Source organism: Filicampus tigris, chromosome 8 (genome assembly GCF_054856515.1).
Source record: "Filicampus tigris isolate MCC_2025a chromosome 8, RoL_Ftig_1.0, whole genome shotgun sequence".
Taxonomy (NCBI): Eukaryota; Metazoa; Chordata; class Actinopteri; order Syngnathiformes; family Syngnathidae; genus Filicampus; species Filicampus tigris.
The window spans coordinates 20,425,196-20,447,158 of record NC_141224.1 but is presented as its reverse complement, the minus strand read 5'-3'; the positions used below and the strand labels follow the sequence as shown (position 1 = coordinate 20,447,158).

Genomic DNA, 21,963 nt, shown 5'->3' with positions numbered 1-21,963 from the left:
TATCCAATCAACTTACCATGCATGTTTTTGGAATGTGGGAGGAAACCGGAGTGCCCGGAGAAAACCCACGCAGGCACGGGGAGAACATGCAAACTCCACACAGGGAGGCCGGAGCCGGGATCGAACCCACGACCTCTGAACTGTGAGGCGGACGTGCTAACCAGTCGACCACCGTGCCGCCTTTAAAAAAAAAAACAAAACAAAAAAAAAAAAAAAACAAGTAAACAATTTTAACCAAACTAAACCAAGCATCCATCCTGTTCTCAAATTCTCAAGTCCTTCTCAAATAATGGGGCGGGCCCCCTTGGGGGTACGGTGCAATGCCAGATGGGGCAGGTGTGAGACCCTAGGGAACATGTTTTTGGACATACTAGAATAAAGTATAATTGCGCATCCACTACAGTAGGTGGCAGTAATACTCATTGTGAGAGTATATGCAGGGAGTATTAGCTTTAATGTGTAGGGTTTTTTTTGTTTTTACACCGAGCATGTGCACACACAGCACAGGACAGCAGATATAAAGTGCTGTTAACAAACCCTTAAGAGACACCATGGAAAAATATTTAACAGGGATGACACAATGTTATGCAGAGGTGTACTTATAACAATTTTATAGACAGATGATACTATTTATAGTTGAGGCGGAGAGTTGGGGAGGCGCATATTACATTATATTATCCATCGATCCATTATCTGTACCGCTTCTCCTCACAAGGGTCGCGGGGCGTGCTGGAGCCTATCCCAGCTGTCTTTGGGCAGTAGGCGGGGTCACCCTGAACTGGTTGCCAATCGCAGGGCACACAGAGACAAACATCCGCACTCACAATCACACCTAGGGGCAATTTAGACAGTCCAATCAACTTACCATGCATGTTTTTGGAATGTGGGAGGAAACCGGAGGACCCGGAGGAAACCCACGCAGGCACGGGGAGAACATGCGAACTCCACACAGGGAGGCCGGAGCCGGGATCGAACCCACGACCTCTGAACTGTGAGGCGGACGTGCTAACCAGTCGACCACCGTGCCGCCCAAATTATATTATATTATATTATATTATATTATATTATATTATATTATATTATATTATATTATCCATCCATCCATTATCTGTACCGCTTCTCCTCACAAGGGTCGCGGGGCGTGCTGGAGCCTATCCCAGCTGTCTTTGGGCAGTAGGCGGGGGACACCCTGAACTGGTTGCCAGCCAATCACAGGGCACACAGAGACAAACATCCGCACTCACAATCACACCTAGGGGCAATTTAGTCCAATCAACTTACCATGCATGTTTTTTTTGGAATGTGGGAGGAAACGGGAGTACCCGCAGAAAACCCACGCAGGCACGGGGAGGACATGCAACCTCCACACAGGGAGGCCGGAGCCGGGATCGAACCCACGACCTCTGAACTGTGAGCCAGACGTGCGAACCAGTCGACTACGTGCCACCCTATATTATATTATATTATATTATATATATATTTTTTTCTTCTCTCTAGTGTTGGGGTGTAACAGAAAATAATTGAGAAGCACTAGTCTAAAGGGGGGGGGGGGGCGGCACGGTATCACGTCCGCCTCACAGTTCAGAGGTCGTGGGTTCGATCCCGGCTCCGGCCTCCCTGTGTGGAGGTTGCATGTTGTCCCCGTGCCTGCATGGGTTTTCTCCGGGTACTCCGGTTTCCTCCCACATTCCAAAAACATGCATGGTAAGTTGATTGGACACGCTAAATTGCCCCTAGGTGTGATTGTGAGTGCGAATGTTTGTTTGTCTCTGTGTGCCCTACGATTGGCTGGCAACCAGTTCAGGGTGTCCCCCGCCTACTGCCCGAAGACAGCTGAGATAGGGTCCAGCACGATAAGCGGTATCGATAATGGATGGATGGATAGTCTAAAGGGAGGGAGGTGTTGACACAGGCAACACATATTCCACTCCAAGGGTTATTTTGGGGTACAAGTTGATCGACGGTTGAAGTTTGTAGACAGAAATGCAAACGGAAGCCAGTTTAAAAAAAGGCAAATAAATGCACGGCGTAAAGGTACCCCGGCTGCAGGTGATAAACGGACTAAGACATTTTGGTAAAATGCCTAGCTCTGGAAGTACATAACTGGAAATGAAAGTGAAAGCGTGTCTCTGAAATAGCACGAGACCTTGTAGAGAGTCTTGTAGATCATGTACATAAGAATAATGATAAATAAATCTAATGATGTGTCACTCACTCAATTATTAATGTGAAATACAAATATGTAAATAAGTATGAAATGTATATCGCAACCAATCACTGATTTGATTAGGATAAATATACCATTAATATCATTAATGAATTAAAGCAATGAACTGTATGCACCATTATGGATACAATTACAATGTACATTACCTATTACTTTCTTTTTCAGTTAACCCAATATTTGGACTGTTTACACATGCCTGATTATCCTATTTTTTTTAACGGAATTTGTAATGTGCGTCTTTATGTGAGACGCAACATTATGGCGCCTGTGCCTGTGAGCTCGGTTATGCGTTATGCATGTGGGGTCGGTACATTAGAGCCATGTTAGCGAGGGCTCTCAGAGGGGGGGCTATGTCCATGCTGACATTTACAACTGGTGAGCTGCCACCAGACCAAAGAGCTGCTAATCGCAAACTCATGAACAGCTAAAGGCTTCACAAATGAGCACGGAGATGGTCTTTGCAGAGTGTGGTGGACGAGTGTCATCCAAATCAAGCTACGGGCCAGTGTTTTTGTGAGTTATCTCAGTAGGGACTGAGATCCGGAGGATTTGAGTTAAGCTTTAGCAGCTTTTAGAAATAAGCTTGTTTGGAAGAGGGCACAGTACAGTACAACGCTTCGGATTGTAATGGGACTAACAAGGAAGTTGAGAGCGAATCGTCCATTTAATACAAGCTTTTCTGTTCAGCAATGCTGACTGAATACAATAGCTTATAAAGGGCTATGCATGTGTCTACCCTTTTTTTTCTTTTGATGAACTACAGTATGTTTAACATGACTCAGGTAAAATGGAAGAAGAAAAACTAAGAACATCAAATAAAAATTGGCAGCCAAAGCGGAACTGAGTAAACAATAACAATCTGAACTGCAAACTTTGCTGCACTCTTCCAACTTGACTTCGGTGCGGATGAAATGCTTTCAAATCTCTCAAGTTTATTCTGTGGCGTAATCCCAGTAGTATCAGTCAAAAAAGATTCCCCTCACAATCAAGTTCACATCACATCTTACAAAAGTAACTATTGCTGCTCCGACGCAATAATGTAAGACATTGCTATTATTCCTGTAATGTTATACCTGTTTACCTGTTTGTTTACATTACCCATTACAATGCCATTGATGCGAGGTACAATGGATTTTAAATATGTATCGACATGACACCAACAAAAATACTTATTATTATTATTATTAATAATAATAATTATGATTAATAATAATAATTCGTAGTAGTAGTAGTAGTAATATTAGGTGGATGTGCTAACCAGTCGGATAGCGTGCCACACTATTATTATTATCATTAGACTTATAAAGCGCTTTTCGGTCCACCTTAGTTGTCATTTCTCCGATTATGTCCACTTTTTAGGAGGTACAAAACAGTTTGCACATTTCCATTCATTGAGTAGACTTGTCAATGATGAAGCACTGTAATTATTCCAACAAACCTTTACTAGCTGATAGGTAGCAACAATACAGGTATCTGACAAAACAAAGTGACAAATCTCTCTTTAAAAAAATGCTTTCTTAAGCTTGGTTTATGCTTGACACATGTACTTTTCACACAGAAATGAGAGATGTGGAATCAGGCCAACACAACTATGACAGCATTTACACTCTGTATGGCTTGCCGCTGTTAGCCAATATTCTCCCATACTATAGGGGGCAGTGTAGCATCTACGGCATACAAACAATGCACCATAATAGATGTTGAAAACAATATATTGTGAACTCTGCCAGTAGGAGCTCTTGGTCGTCATGGCCATCCCGGCCCAACCATCCCTTTAAAAGACACCCACAACAGAATTGTAATGAGCAAAATAACTTTATTAGACACTCAAGCAGCGAGTAATAATCTTTTTAGTTGATGAAGTCATTGCCAGAGCGCAATAAAAGTCACATCCGTAAAAATGACTTGAGCAACAAGTCGCCCTCAACCAGAAGAAGCAATAACTATATCTGTCAGAACAACACTAATCTAAATACAATAACTGACGTGACAAAATGGCCGCCCGTGATGGCTAAAAATGGGTGGATTAACTCTTATTCCACAAACTCAATATTTATCAGAATGGCTTGTTTCAACTAGTGGGCTTGCAGAGAACATCCATCCATCCATTATCGGTACCGTTTATCCTCACAAGGGTCGCGGGGAGTGCTGGAGCCTATCCCAGCTGTCTTCGGGCAGTAGGCGGGGGACACCCTGAATTGGTTGCCAGACAATCGCAGGGCACACAGAGACAAACATCCGCACTCATAATCACACCTAGGGGCAATTTAGAGTGTCCAATCAATTTACCATGCATGATTTGGGAAATGTGGGAGGAAACCGGAGTACCCGGAGAAAACCCACGCAGGCACGGGGGGAACATGCAAACCCCACACAGGGAGGCCGGAGCCGGGATCGAACCCACGACCTCTGAACTGTGAGGCGGACGTGCTAACCAGTCGAACACCGTGCTGCCTTGCAGAGAACATATTCTTGAAAAAAATATGTTTGGGTTGACTACCCCCCTTTAATAAATTATTTGCATAAGAAAATCAATTCTCTTATTCATGTCAAGGGTATTAAAATTCAAGAAAAATAATGGGACAGAAAATTCAAGAAAATAATGGGACAGAAAAATCAAAGGATTTTTTTACAATAAATAAAATGTGCGACTATAACTTAACTATGAAAAAATGTGATTAATCACAATTAAATATTTAAATCGATTGACAGCACTAAGGGCAATGGCAATTAATCCCCAATGGGGAATATATTGTTGATGAGGGGGGGCGCTAAATAAAATCCTGCAGGTTATTAAAAATAACTATGTATGGTAAACAGAGCAAATTTATTGATGTGACCCCAGAGCACCGTGCGAACATTTCAAAATTACCAAAGCTATCCAGAGCACAGGGAATAAAAAAAATTAAAATTGGAAGAAAGTTCAAGTTGTTGCTCCTTTTGGTTTGTGCAATTAGAATGCGCCAAATAAAATCTCACTTCGGTCGCTACAGTGGCCTGCTTATTTGATTATATTGTTGATTGTGTTATTAAAAATAACTATATCCTACTGTGTTTTATCTATATGTTATGAACAATTTGGTCCCTTTGTGTACCTGCCCCCAAAATGTGCCGTTGTGCCACATTGATTGCATTTCTACATTCCACCAATTATTTTATTGATTATTGAATCTATTTCTCCCTACACACAGCCCTATCCAATGTTTTTTTTCAATATATACTCTACTTGTTCTTTGACCATCTCATTAGCGAGTTGCGGCTCAGTATTCCAAGGCCCCCCAATACCGAGACAGACATATCTTTGTATTCTGTCGCCCTTTTATTCTGATGAACACACACACATGCACACCACCACACAAATACACCCCACGCGCACCCCCCGCCCCACACACACACACACGCACCCCCACGCGCAAGGGAAAATTGACTGTTTGGGTGAGTGGAAATAGCATATGATGGAAGGCATGAACAGTGCAGGGTGGAGTTGGGCTGATTAAGTGATTGTGACCAATCTCTTACTGAAATGCTTTCTTCAATCCCGGAGATAACATCATCCTTGGGGTTTATCTCTGTTCTTGAACTGATTTTAAACACACTCCCAACACACAATCATGCACACGCAAAAACACATACATACTTCCCTTTTGTTTTTTAGACTTATCTCATTCAACCTATCATTTTGTCACTCTGGTTATTGTGTGGCATGGATTTTAAGATCAGCCATTCGCTCCTATAGTGGAGCAGCCTAAGTAGCACCGAGTTGCGCCTTAACCTCCGACTACCCGCGGCAGGGTGACATGAGTGCCGCAGCCCACCAAAGCTTTTTGGACGTCTTGGTGGTAAACTCTCAGCTTTGCTATTCAATATATTTTAATGATGAGCAAAATTTAAATTTTGCCTCTCAAACTGCGATACGAAATTGCTTGAATTTTGTGAATTATTAGAAATTGCTTATCTCCTACCCACACTTGCGTTGGGCGGTTTTAAAATTTTGACACCGTTTTACCGTTTCCTCATTCCACCATAATACTACTATTAGCGTAATACCGCCCAACCCTAATCCACACTGGGACAAATTCCATTTATAATACATCAGATTTCAATGGTAACCATCAATTAACCATAAATTTACCCAGGAAAAGTCCGCTATTTTGAAGCCGGCAACCTATGTTTAATTAATGATGTAGTGCAATATTATTTGTTCATTGTCATTCATATTGTCTATGTAGTGCACAAGTTGATGGCTGAGGAGCAAAATTCAATCTGATGGCATCAGAGCTCTGAGTTTCATACAAGTAAGAACTAGCACCTGGATATGGTCGATGTCCTGTGAAAAACACTTATATCCATCCATCCATCCATTATCTATACCGCTTATCCTCACAAGGGTCGCGGGGCGTGCTGGAGTCTATCCCAGCTGTCTTCGGGCAGCAGGCGGGGGACACCCTGAATTGGTTGCCAGCCAATCACAGGGCACACAAAGACAAACATCCGCACTCATAATCACACCCAGGGGCAATTTAGAGCGTCCAATCAACTTACCATGCATGTTTTTGGACTGTGGGAGGAAACCGGAGTACCCGAAGAAAAAAAAACAATATGCCGAAGAAAACCCAAGCAGGCACGGGGAGAACATGCAAACTCCACACAGGGAGGCCGGAGCCGGGATCGAACCCACGACCTCTGAACTGTGAGGCGGACGTGCTAACCAGTCGCCCACCGTGCCGCCCCCTTATATCCAATTTTTGAATCATTAGTGGACTAGAGTCTTCTGATAAAGTACATGTCAAAATTGTTGTATCGTTGTATTATGTCCTTCCGATAAATATGTCGCCCCCCCCCAAAAAAAATAGAAAATAAAATAAAAAAATACCCGATGGTGAGTAGCGCCACAGTACGTCTCCACTCCAGGCAACCGTGACAGTAGCAGGCAGCCATGCCAATTTTGCTGGCCAGAGTATTTCCTGTGTTGTAGTTTGCTCTCTATTGTCAGATTAAGAGTATGGCAGATATTTGGCTTGGACATGAATGAAAATACGGAACAACTCGCATCCAGTATTGTATCAATACGGGACACGACAGCTAATGACCAAATAGGGATCGAATCCATATTTTACAGCACGGTTGGCAACCCTATTTGACACCACTGACCCGGCTAAGATGCTAGGTGCTGTACAAATTGTTGATAAATGATTGTCTTTTCGTTGCATCAAAATTGGGAACACTCACAAATCTGTGTTGAATGAAACATGTTTAAACAATGCATACATTTGGTTCCACAATTAATCCCAGTTTTGTTTTTTAACTAAACATGTTTCTGAATATGACATTTCTGTCATCATCTGCATTGGCCCCTCCTCATATTCTGTGGTTAAAACCTCTAATATTACCTCACCATTGGATGGTACCGATGACTTTTTGATATCTGTAAGTGTCGTTGGCAAAAAGCTTGCAGCTTCCAAAGTGATCAAGTGTCTTTTTCATCTACATCCTATCAACCCTTGTCTGCACCACACACATGTAATTGCATCACTCAACAAGCAGGTTAAGAGACAAGGTTGAAGAAAATTAACTTTATGTTGGCAGATTTCCCCAGTTGTTTTAATAACCCATCTCAAACCTGTGATCTAATCTGCAGGAACAGTGGAAGTAATTAAAGTCGAAATTAATTATCCTCTGTGCCTGATATTCTAATAACGGCTTTGAGTTTTGTAGCAGGAAGTTGATATTTTGTCATCCGTGTTTTATCTCTCATGGCTGTGCGTGATTGTCTGCTCTAAGAGATTATTAATGTAGGAAGGGAAGGGAGCAGGAAATAGATAAAGGCTGAGAGGCGTTCCTTTCTTGCACTCCTCCTGACCACAGTGGCCCCTTCTTGACGGCTCCTAGCTTCTGCTCCCAAGTCCCCTGCAACGCTCCTCTAATTTTAAAGGCCGCTTTATCATGACAGTATTCAGACGAGATACTGTAAGGCAGGCCTACCTTTGATAGAAATTGCACAATTGTTCATTAGTGGCTAAGATAATACATCTCTTCTCCGTCTACACTAGCTCAGCTTGGTGCTCCCTTTGGGATCTCATTTAAGGCCCACAGCGTTCACTAGTGCATACTTTAGGGGCCATAGATGTGACACCACACAAGAACCACCACAGACACCGCAACTAAAAATGTCAAGTTAAGTGAAAGGAGCTCCTCGCCCACTGCACACTCTAGTGAGCAGTGAACAGAACTCCCCATGGGGGAGATGTGTGGGAGTTGGCACTCCCCAAGCCCTGCTCTGTCGCTTTTTTCATTGACTACTAGTGTGTTTTGCATGGCAAATGGTGAACTAAATTCAGAAATTATGTTTTGATAGCCATGATGCAGGGCCACCTGAAGTCAAAAAAATATTTTTTTTATCTCTTCATTCGCAGCTCCGCACGTCTTTTCTCCTCTTGCCTTATGATATTGTCAATCTTGGTGAATGACCAAATCAGCAGCCAGTGTCACACTTTACTGAACATACTGTCACGCAATTGGCGTTCACAAAGGAGTCAGTGAGGTAACTTCCTGTTCTCAAACGATTCAATGAGTGAACGTGCTGCCATTTCTCATTCATGAGCAATTCGGTGAGTGACCGTGCCGTCATTTCCCATTCACAACTGATTCGGTGAGAGAATATTATTATAGATTATTACTATTAGTAGTAGTATATATTATTATTATTATTATTATTATTATTATTATTATAAATTATTAATTATAGATTGATAAATATATATACGTTAGTTTTAGGATCGATACTTAAAATTGAGCACTCTGGATCGGAATATCGATATTTTCGATCCACTCATCCCTACTCTCGACATCTCGTCAGTCAATCCCAAGGCACATATAGCGACGGACAAACATTCACACACACATATTGTTTGCAGTGTTTGGCCATTTGCAGCACATTTGCCCCTATCGGCCACCGTTCTGTTATACTATTGTAACTATGTGAGCTTTCATTTCAATACTGTGTAGTGTAGCGAAACGAAAGCTCAGATTAAAAAAATGCACATAAAGCTACCTTATTTTCTTAACATGTTTGTGTGTTACTTAAGTGTAATTTTGGCAGCCATCTATGTGCGATTTGCGGGTCATTCAAGTGCTGCTTGAGCCTTCCAGTATATTTGCTTCTTCTAGGAACATTTCCAATACGTGGGACTTTGTATTTTAATGCAACCTACAGTTTGTGGCTGGGATAGAGTCTCGTGTAAAGAGGAAATCAGCCATGAAAATTAAATGGTCAGTCAGTGAGAATCACACAATAAAAGGCAGAACTTATTTTACGAGCCAAGCTTGAAGTTGGGTGAAAAACAGTCACTTTCCCCCCCATGTCTATTGGATCAGCTATAAGACGATTTCAATGACATGCAGAAGATCAACGGTTGGGAGAGTGAGGACTGCGAGACAGGGGCTTAGAATCACGGCTGGATCAGAATGAGATGAACATACAATCAGAGGCAAAGCCACACGGGCTTATCTGCCCTTTCACGATGGCTGTCATCATTTGAGAGATCCCTCAACTGCTCCTCTGCCAAGATGAGAAAGCTTTCTGACAAAAACGGAAAGTTCCTCTTTTTATGCGTCGGGAAAAGTTTGTGAGAACTTGGAGTGGCCCACAGGGTAACACATGAAAGTTATCAGGAAGGGGGTAAAACAAAATTGAAGTCAGAACTTGTCAATCTGGTTAAGAAGAAAAATATGAAATGGAGGAAGGTTAGCATCGCTGTAGGGCACACCTGAAAAGATTAAATATTGCCAAGTGATTTTTTTTTTAATTATACACTGCACCCCGCTCACTCTTTCTCTCTCTCTGAATTAGATTTATTTTATATATTCTTGAACACTGAAACATATTTTGCTTCCAAAGGCCCTCCTGCTGTGATACTCAATGCCCACTTTCAATATACTCCCTAATGTAAACCTGCAGCCTTTGTCCAAAACTGAGCTTCATCCTTTCAGGACCATTTTGATGTAAGCTACTGATGGACTGCAGACGCACCCAGCATATGTCACATATACTCAAATACAAATACCCCACTTGGCAAGACTGTTTTCGGGCTTTGTTGGTGATCTGTAACATGAAATGGCTCAATTTCAGTGCACATCACTGAACATATCCCATACCAGGCTGCGGCCAGTGTTTATAGCTTACCCCCTGTGAGGTGCTGGCATCCAGTAGCGCCTCTTTATCTGAGACAGTATGGCGGTTGTGTAGTTTTCTCCCATGTGAGGCCTGCCATGCGAGGTGATTAGAGCATCTCTGTCAGTTGCTGAGGGGACAGATGGAGCAACAGAGGACTTTCTGGAGAGGCGATGGCAATTAGGAGAGAAAGGAGAGGAAATGGTGGTTGAGTTCAGGGAGATTCTTTAAACAACAGTATTCGAGTGGCACGGGGAATCTCGTGGCCTTTGTCCACTCAACACGCCATTGTTGTGTTCATGTTAACACGCTTTCACATGCTGTGAGGCTGTGAGTGTCAGTGCTGTAGAACAAAACTTATTATGGTCGAAGTAATTGGTTTTCCTTTATGAGAGAATTACTGCATGTGCTTCTGAAATAAAGACTGCTTGTACTTGTCCATATGTTAATTTATGTTTATTGCCGTCAAAGTCAAAGTGTTAACTATGGAGATTAATTTAAATTTGATAACGCATTAAAAAAATAACTCCGATTTATTTGCTTCTTGTGGCAGCTGACCTCTTCTCGCTTTGCCAAACTTAGAGGAGAGTTACTGTCGCAAAGACAGACTTTTAGACAGACTTTAAAAAGTTGCTTGATGGCTCATTGGAGAATTCCAAAATAATTTGCACACTTTGCAAAGCCAAATTCAAATACCATATTAGTTGTACGTGTTTGGTGTATCTTTCAACAGTTGTATTTTACAGGAAAGTAATCATATTCAATGATCAAAGCTATTAGAACAGTCTTTGAATCAAAATATACTTGTACTTTTTCCCACGATTTTACTCAAGTAAATATCGGTTCCAAGCGTCGGAAAAAATTGTAGTTGAAAAATACGATTAATCGCGATCAATTATGGAAAATTTTGCGATTAATTAGTTTAAAAAATGTATCGCTTGACAGCACTAGTTTATTCATGTTCTGTATGTTTTTCCCATGTTGATGTACAATTGAATCCTGATGAATTCTTTGTTGTTGGGGGACATCACACCTAAATTCCTCACATGAGATGAAACCTGGACTTACAAATCGGATTTCAATGAAACTCCTTATTTTTTCCTTCTAACACAGCGGTGATCAAATGTTCTTTGCTAATTGAAATGAAACAAAACAAGTGGGAAACTGTACTGCTCCTGCTGCACACACTGAGGAGATGGTTGTTCCCCTCTGTGATTAATTGCTTTGTCAACCATCAATCTACATAACATTAAGATGGCTACAGGACCTGCACGTTGCTGCCGAGATGTTGCCACTGAAATCCCCACGGGGTCTTTATTAATGAGGCTACTACCAGAGTTAACATTTCACCGCTAAAATGTAATGCATTCATTAATTAATTAATATCTCATCTCATCTTAATAACACCGGGCAATTGTCTTTCACTCCAAATTTGACCCTATATACACGTATTGAATTTCTGATGGTGGGTACATAACATGAAAGGAATACAACATTCAAATATGATGAAGATATATATATATATATATATATATATATATATATATATATATATATATATATATATATATATATATATATATATACATACAGTATATAAATAGGTTATCATCTTCAGATTTCACCTAAAATAGGATTTAATTTATGTCACTCGATCTTCATTTCAAAAATGGCTTCTAAATTGTTAGTGCTCTCCCAACCCTAACCCTATGGAAAATAGGTCAACGTTTCTTCAATGTGGGGAAGGAACTGGGATGGGATCCCAAGCACAGTGATACATGCTCATCTCAGGTATGTTTTTTTTTTTTGCCAAAAACAGAAAAATGTGCTATCATATGACAAGAAAATTGGTTTCAACCAATCCTAATCGTCCAATGATCCGTCCAGAATGCAAAATTTCGGAGAGTGTTGAGGTTAAAGTTGCTTGCCTATAACAGATGTAGCGCAATTTAGTCAATATGCAAATGTGAGAAGTGGTGTATTAGTGTGTTGGTGTGAACTGGTTGCGCTAGGCTGAGCCAAACGGCTTCACCCTAATTATTCTGATGGTGATAAGCAGTGCAGAACTGCTAAGTCAACCCTGATTTAATCACGCAATTTGGGTCAGTCCATTTTGGTTGCAGCTGAGCACCTCAACATCATCATTAAGGCGATGCTGCTCTCACCTTGAAAAAACAAACAAGATCGTGCTGTATTTTTTTCTCAGCGCAATCTTCATCTTTATCCGGCAAAAAGATGATCCACTCCCAGACTCTGAGCTGCGGTAGAGGGAACTTCGTCATGAATTTGTCCATGATTCGAAATCAGAAATGTGACTTTGTGCTTAAGATTTCACTTCCAAGCTCTCTCTGCCTGTGGGACCTGGTCCTTGGGCTTTTCATCAGCTGCCATTTTCGACGGCATGCAGTAATTTCATGGCTCATTGCAAGCGCTGAAAACCTTTGAAACTGCAAATGTTAACTTTGCCTGGCCTGGAGCCATTTAGGAAGCGATTAATTTAGCAAACAGAAGTGAGCCACTTTCTCCTCCTAGTCTGCGCATAATTTTTTTAGGCGGGGGGGGGGGGGGGGGGGGGTCCTCGTCTATCTGTATTTGCGTAAGAGTGAGCAATGTAATGACAGTTCCTGTAATTGTAGAGTGTGAAAATGGTTCCTACCTGCGTCTGCACTATCACCCCCATCTCTCCTGGCTCAGCCTTGACAGTCTTGTACAGTGAGAGCACACGCAGATTGAGAAAAGCCAGAATCACTTACAACATGCTTGACCTTATTTGTTGTTGCGAGCTGTTGAAGCACATTAACGGAGAATGTTTGAGTGCAGTTTCAGCACCTCAGTGAGTGTGGTTGAGACCATATTTGCAAGCCACTGACTGATTTCCTGATCATGTCTAGGAGCAAAAAGTGCAAGAAACAGCAGTGAAGACATTGTTGGAAGTGTGAATCTTGTTGGCTGTGACACGCTGAAGAAATAGTGCAGCTCCCTGTGAGGAGTTCTCAGTGTTTGCCCAGTATTCCTTGAGGCTTTTTTTGTTCCACACTCGCGCAGTTAGGCATGGAAGAGGCAGACGGCAGCGGGTCGGCCAGCCTTCCCCTACAGCTGTCCTACTCCATTCTGGCACCCTGCTTCACAAAGCCAATATGAAAACAAATTTTCGGCCCTCATCGCAATTCATTTTCCTTTGCTTCTGAAAAGAAATGGTCATCTTTACAACATTAAATAGATCAGGTTGTTTGCAGAAAATCTGACCGAAGAACTTTCCAAAAATCTGTTTCTTCCCAATAGTAGATTCACTCTGATGAAAACAGTTGTCACATATATTCCATATATATATATATATATATATATATATATATATATATATATATATATATATATATATATATGTGTAAATCAAACAATGTTTGTTCATTTGTACACACAAAAAGAGTCATTTTCTGAACAAATTAATTAAAGACCGTGTTGCACAAATAAGTAGACAACGTGTTCTTTCCAGGCCTAGCAGACATTTTGCTGTCCATAAAAGTCATGGAGGTCATACAAAATACTAGATATAGACATTTTTGTTGTGGGCTGTATTAATTAGTTTGCATTTAAGATTTTGTAATGTATATATTATATTCTTAACCTTACTTTCATGTTATGAGTTAAACACATACTGTATTGTACAAAAATATTTTTTCCAAATTTGAGAAATTGTCCTTATCTTCATTGAGATATTGAATAAAATCTTTAATTTTTCAAGGGTGGTGTACTCATATATGCTGCACTATATATATATATATATATATATATATATATATATATATATATATATATATATATATATATATAGATATATATATATATATATACACATATACAGTATATACACACGTGAAAAAAGTGAGGGAAAAGCATGTTCATCCATGTTGTGTTCCGGAAAGAACTGCTTCCCTACCTGCATACCCTCTAGGCACATCTGCATCCTGTTTTAACATGGCAACACTGTTAACACTGCAATCTCAGCCACACAATTTAGTTCACTGAAAGCCATTCACAGTAACTATGAAGTACTAGAATGCAGTGTTCAAACATTCTGTCCCGCTTCTTATCATAAAAGTCCCACATGTCCTGTCAATATCCGCAAAATGAAAGAAGGTAGATAAATATATCCTCATTACGTCCCCGGGACAATGTTGTTTGACTGCCCAAGATGTCAAATTAAAAACTATTTTGATTAAAAGTGGTGTCAAGGCATTATTTTTACATTGCAGGTACAACGCCTGATAAATAAGAGGGAGAGAACTGTAATTACTGAGTGGAAATGACATCAGAAATTAAGCAAATTGTAATAGGTCTTTAAATGGGTTTGAGCCATGAATTAAAAAGACCACTGAGTGCGAAAAGGCAGGTGTTATCCTCACTGCCAATAACAAACAGGAAGAGCGGGTGCATGTGTGTGTGGGATGAATAATGTTAAGAGGGGAGCGGGAGTGCAGGTGTGTGCTGTTATCTGTGGACAATCCCAAGTCATTACCAAGTGAAATTGTATTTAGCTGATGTTCCTGAGCTTTAGCACTAATTCGTAGTGTATTGTTCCATAAATAAGCACTGATAAACCAATGTGTTCTTTAAATGCAAGCTGTCATTTAGCACCAAATTGTGTCATTCTTACCGAGTTCCTGACTGCATTGTTCTGTTTTGTGTCTTAGATAACAACAAATGTTTCTAGCAGAAACAAGCTTGTTCAAGTACTAATTTTCAATAAAATGTACCACTTTCAGGGCAGGGAGGTGAAATAGCAGGATTGCCTCACAATCAGGAGGTACGCGTTACTTGAACATCTCCATGTGCAATTTGCATGTTCCAGTTTGCTTCGGGTACTCCGACAAAAATTGCGGTGCAGATTAACTGAATACGCTAAACTGTACACAGGTGTGAATGTGAGTGAGATTGGTTGTTTGTCTATATGGCGATTAGTCCAGTGCATACCCGCCTCTCACCCAAAATCAGGATAGGTTGCAGTTAACCACGACCCTAATGACGACAAGCAGTAAAAAAAAAAAAAAAAAAGAAAAGGATGGATGAATGTTGTCCTTTCCTCCATGCCTAAATTTTCTTGAATTTATAGCACTAAATATTAACCTACAGTTTTTGCACCGCACAAGGAAACGATACGTGGACGATAAGAGGCTCATTCCACCCCATTTTGTGCTGGCACATTTTCCTTTTTTTTTTTTTTTTTTTTCATCAGACAAGTGTCTGGTCTTTTAGTGAGTTGAGAGAAATGTAAAAGTGATGAGAGGTTCCGTGCTTCATAGAACCCAGAGCCAGGATGATAATCGAACAAATTCAAATCTTGTTGCGTCTATTTCCTTCTATTTAATCAGAGTTCTCTTCGATGCTTATGCCATGGTTTCACTGAGCCGTTGTATTTGCAGCTCAACACCTTAGAGGCATGTGAGATTATTTCTGCAATCTCAAAGGCAAAATAACCTTTTGGTGGGGGGAAAAAAAAATCACAATTCAAAGTAATTAAGTACATTGTCAGCATGGGGGTTAATTAGTGAGACTGTATGTGCGAGTACTACTGGTAGCATTGCAACAGACAAATGTATTTGTATTTTTCTTTCAACAGGGGCACACTTCTGCACATTACTCACATCCATGCACGTACACACGCTCTGACCAGGAGCTCTTGATTTCACTGTTTGGAGCTCTGATATTGATTAAACAACTTGGACTCCGGTTTAATTAATGAGAAGTATCTGGCGTTCAAAGCTATTTAGTTGAATTTTGCCCTCTGTCACATTTTGGTGCACAATCATAGAAGTTAATAGAATTCCAGCATTACTGCACTGAATAACATTAAAACAATCTCTGGTGTCGTAGCCCTTATGAAAGGAATTTCTATGTATAAACACACACAACTTGAGAGTTGATATATTGTATACTGTTAGCCAGTGTTTATCCATTAACATGAAAGGAGTGCCAAGCTGCAATATCACAATACAGCGGAAACAACATGGCCACTCGCTATATCTCGCAAATGCAGCTGAGCCTGAAATGGCACGTTGACAACAACATATATAGCTGCTGTGTAGAAAAACAAAAGGCAAGGCATTTATAATTATTGACAAGCAACATATATTTACTTTTCCTCATTTCAAAATGATAAGCCATTCAAGCCCCACTCACTGTCTGCAATGTGAAGATGTCCCTATCAAAAACTACAGACGTACCTGTTTGTTCACAAGGGCTTGCCAACCAAAGTCGCTCCATCCCATTCTAGTGCACACAGCAGCTATTAACAAACTTGACTTGACTTTTCTTTTTCACAAATCATAGGTTAATCACAGTTTTTTTTTGTTATCACTTCTTTAGTTATAATGTTGTATTAAGAATATCTGAGAGTTGCTATAAGCAGAGTGGTACCCGAGTTTCATTTGCGCTGTGATCAAACTTGTAACTCAATTCACGCCTCCCAAAAAACACAAACCCAAATTGTTTTGTTACGTATTTTTAATAAACAAGAAATAGCACTGTATAAAGAGTTTGTAAAGAAATACATTGCTTCATGTATGTAGCGCAATTACTGTACATTCCGACAAGCTGAAAGTCACAATGGCTGTAGTGTTGTATGCATGCCTTTCAGGGGTGTGGCCTTGTGAGGGACAACAGGAATATGGCTGGTTAGTCTCTGTGTGAGCGTATAGCTGTGAGTTTCTGATAACTGGATCTACCAGCCAGTATTCTCATTTTGCTTTGCGTGTTTGTGTACACACATACGCGCGTATGGACACACACACAGGCATTCCGCCTATGTAACGGACCGGTCCTTCTATCCGCCTATGACCAACGGCCATTTTGTAGGCGATGTGTGTGTGTGGGGGTCGGTATGGGTCGTGGGGGGGGATGGGTATGATATGATATGATATGTTATGATATATAAGTTTGTAGGTGATTGCTATTTGCTCCGGTCGGACAAAAAGGCGGATAGACGGACGGCGGAAGGGTACCCCGGCTGCAGGCAGAAGGCGATAAACGGTTCAGAGTAAAATGCCCAGCTCTGCGCACACACACACACACACGCACGCGCTCCCCCGTACACAGACCCCAACACACTCTCTTAATTCTCTCAGGCTCAAATTAGGTTGTAGTAATAGTTTAGTAGTACTTCTGAGTAAAAACAGGCTCATATATTATGAATGTGTATTAATTAGGGGATTAGCAAATAGTTGTTGCGAATCTGCAAAACCTGCCTGGAGAGGGTTAAAATGAAATTAACAAATATGACCATATGATCACTTTCTAGAGTACCCAATAAACTGATAAATTAATGACATACTGCCTTGTAGACCATTTTTTCATACACTGTCATTGCTCTCAAGAGCAGGCTTAGCTTAAAACCTTCCCCCCTTTAATAAAGTATATAGTCAGAGCTGACTCAGGCTCATCCTGGGTCAGCCCTGAGTTCAGATGCAATAGGCCTAGCTTCCGCGGGACCTGTGATGCACTGAGCCCTTCTCTCTTCCTCTATCTGTTCATATTCATTCTCTACTTTCAATGTATGCCACCTCAATCAATACAGTAACAATCTCCCCCCAAGTAGTAGGTGCCTGGTTCAAACAGGTTTTTGCGACATAAAAAAAAATCAAACCAAGATAAATCATTTCAAAACCTTTTCCACGATTCATGTAACATATAACGTGTAATAGCTCAATTAGGAAAATATTAAGAAAGGTCCCCTTTTATCATAATGCAGTTTTACCATTGGTTTATGCATGGTCCAAAATAAGTTTGTGATGTATTTTTAAGCTTCTACAGTATGCCTTTTGCACTTTGCATGCAATAGCCTTAGAAAGACAAAGGCATGCAGACACAAGCAGATTTGAATTTGGCTGTTGTGATGTAGGTTCATGATTCAATATTCACACAGTTGGGCGTGTTAGTAAATTCTGCCAGCCGTCATTCGCCATTCTGGAGTAGCTGGGCCACTTGTCCATCATCGTCAGTCCGTCATTATTTCAGGCCAACTAAATCTGTCATCATCAGTCCGTCACTCCATCATCATTATTTTAACCACACTTCCGTCATCGCTAAATTACAGCTATTTTAGGACTGTCAGATGGTCTTCTTCCTCCTGTGGATTGAACAACAACAACAACAATAACAAACAGAGTATATCAAACGTTGAGAAACAGCCGGTAAACGTGGCTTCGTTTGCACTGCTTATTCCCGATCAGACTGCTCGTTGGGCGGCCAGGAGGTCACCAGGTGTCGCCACGGAGGTGGACATTTTTTCCTCCAAGGGGACTCTGGCCGCCTCTGTGTGCACTGTTGCTTGGCTCAATTCCACTGAGCCAACACAATGAAGAGAGACAGTGGCCACAAGATGCCCGCTTATCAAGAACTAACAAATCAGAAAGAAAGCTGTTTTCCATATTAAATTAGGGAGAGTTGAGATCCAGTCAGAGCAAAGCTTATTGACTTAGTGAACATTTGTTAGTTCTAATTACAAAACAGACCGTTGTTAAAATCACATATGGTCATATTTCTGACCAACAAAAATAGCTTGGACAGAGGGCATCCTGCTCACATCCAACACCAATTTATCTTATCATCATTCATTTATTCATTATCCCTACCGCTTATCCTCACAAGGGTCGCGGGCGTGCTGGAGCCTATCCCAGCTGTCTTCAGGCAGTGGGCGGGGGACACCCTGAATTGGTTGCCAGCCAATCGCAGGGCACACAGAGACAAACATCCGCACTCACAATCACACCTAGGGGCAATTTAGAGAGTCCAATCAACTTACCATGCATGTTTTTGGAATGTGGGAGGAAAACGGAGTACCCGGAGGAAACCCACGCAGGCATGGGGAGAACATGCAAACTCCACACAGGGAGGCCGGGGCCGGGATCGAACCCACGACCTCTGAACTGTGAGGCGGACGTGCTAACCAGTCGACCACCGTGCCGCCTCTTATCATCATATCAATGATTATTTTTCAAAATGATAGAAGGAAATATTTTAAGGAGGGGAAGTAATAATAAGTACAAGCATGTACACTGAATGAATCAATCACATCCAAAAGTCACCATTTAAAGGGACACTTGGATGATCTTAACATTGGCACTTATAAAATAGATTTGCATGTAAAAATGACATCAGTACTAAAACAGCCACAGTTAGAACCAGGAGCCGGTTAATCGTGAAACCAGTTGAATCGTAGCACCAGTTCTCTTTTTCTTTGATAATAAATAATTATATAAATGAGATTTTGCAGGGTAGGCGTTTCTAAAACTACTACATACCACCAAAAACAAGCCTAAAAATACAAATGAGTCTGTATTTTTATTTCTGACATGAATTTTAAATCTAGAATTATAAAATAAGTGCCCATATTTGCTTCCTTGTTCCTTGTTTGCAGGGTTTGGTTGGTTTTCCAGAACTCGGCAGTCCGTCCCTGGGCCGGACCGGTCGTTCCCTCCGGCCCTGGCCGGATGCGCATTTTTGGGGCGGAGGGGAGGGGGGTGACATATTTTTTAAAATGGCTGGACTAAGCATGGCCGGAAGTTGATTTTAGTCCGACCCACTAATCGCCACTCATGCGTGTGACGTGCTCGTGAGGCGGCCAAAAATCATCTCAGCCTACTCGGTGAAAGGCTTCTTTTTAGGCTTCTTTCTACCCCCGGTATGGTATTGCCCCCTATTGTAATGGTATGCCCCAGTTGAAGGTGGTAGGCGCGGGTTACGTGATGTGACAATGAGGAAATACAAACACGCTTGTGCGCACGTTGCTGTCTCACATGTTGCGATGACATACAGTTTCCCACACGGAGACGGATGAGCCACGCAGCTCGTTGCTGCTGCTGCAAAGTCCCATCACTCAAAGTAAACAATCTACTCACCCACGTTCCCCCTTTGCCGCCACCTTCCAGATCGTTTTTGCAATAAAATTAAATGCATCGTCTAGTCATCCCTTTATGGTTGTAGCAGGCACGATATGCATTGCTGTCGCTGTCTTTTTGAAGCGACGCCCCCCGACTTGTTTCAAAACAATTTGTGTCCACGAGTATATTCAGACGCTAGCACATCAAGGTGGAGTTCATGCACTTTTTCTGGCATTCACTACTTCCGGAAATACGCCATAGCAAACCTGCAGTGTATAGTGGTTTGCTGGTATGCTTTTATTTTGAAGGCCGGGAAGGAGGGTAAGTGTGCAAAATAATTAAGTAACTTGACTACGACTTCTGCGACTTCTTCTACAACTCTTCTCTATAATTATTGGACCCAAATAATTATACAATACGACAAATCCAACCCCGGGGCTCACAATGCAAATAAGCCCGCAGTTGGGTAAATACTATTGGCGCATTTGAAGCGTGTCCACAGTGTGTTCGAATAGTAAATTAGCCAGCTAATGATCCTTAAAAGGCCTCTGCCGTTAGCGTCCCTCCCGCAGCGAAGTCAATCACGGACGCTTTTTTTTCTTTTTTTTTTGCTTGGGGGGGCGAAATGGGTCGGGGGCCGACAATGTTTATGAATATGGCCGGAGGGTCGCGGCCGGAATGGTACCCAAGTCAAGGGTGGAGGGTCGCGGCCGGACCGGCAAAAAATGTGCCCAGCTCTGTGGTTTCCTTTAATGTTTTAGGAGTGTAGTTGTAGACCTGTTCCATAGATGTAAAGTGCCTTGCGATAACATGAGTTTAAGTTTAATTTTCTCACACTTACTATAAATGACTTCTTGTTTGTCATTGAATATCCAGAAATTTACCAGCCATGGAGGCCAGGATATTCTGCGAGACACTCCGAGCAGTGCCGTTTTCTACAAAAGTGGAGGGATCTTTGGGGCCGGGTGGGGTGATGTGGGGGTGTTGGGTGGTGCTGTATTCATGACGCACCTGCGGCTGTGACATCATCACCTTATCACACATCATGTATCACCTGCAGCTCCACATCAAGCCCTAACAGACAGATTCCATCTGTCATCTCTGAGAGAATCTCACTATAATTTACTCCAGGTCAATCTTATAGCAGACTAGGTTTTTTTTTCTGCCGAGTCATGTCTCTGTGTGCTGCATAGAAGGAGAGGGGCTGCTATATCACATGTTGCTATTATTTGAAAGCACAACTGCTGTGAGTTAGCTGCTTCCTTTAGTTTAATTTACCGTAAATGTGTCCAAGTTGACTCACTGGTCTACCATAGAAACCTACCGTAATTCATCTAGGTGACAAGCATCACACCAAAGACAATCTTTTAAAAAATATCACATTTCTTCCAGTCGATATATGCATACATGAATACAATAATATATATATATATATATATATATATATATATATATATATATATATATATATATATATATATATATATAAATGTTATATAAATGTTCTATTAAAGTAAAGTATTTTTTAAGTTGGCAAAAATCTACATTTTTTTTTCATGAATTGAAATTTAGGAGTTAGAGATTGGGACAGCCACCTCCCAATAGGAAGTAACATATAAAAGATGACTTTTTATACATTCAGTTTAATAGTATCTCAATTAATGCCTTGTGGTAAAAAAGATCATAACAAG

The 21,963-nt window shown here is 41.2% G+C and overlaps 1 protein-coding gene across 1 annotated transcript in view; it reads right to left on the bottom strand.

Annotated features, from left to right (window-relative positions):
• LOC147144025 (uncharacterized) overlaps window positions 1-21,316 on the bottom strand; it is a 39,948-nt gene extending 18,632 nt beyond the window's left edge. Inside the window, exon 1 of the mRNA XM_086037798.1 lies at window positions 21,157-21,316. Coding sequence (XP_085893924.1) covers window positions 21,157-21,316 — 160 coding nt within the window. The remainder of the gene's footprint in view (window positions 1-21,156) is intronic.
• Window positions 21,317-21,963: the final 647 nt, after the last annotated feature.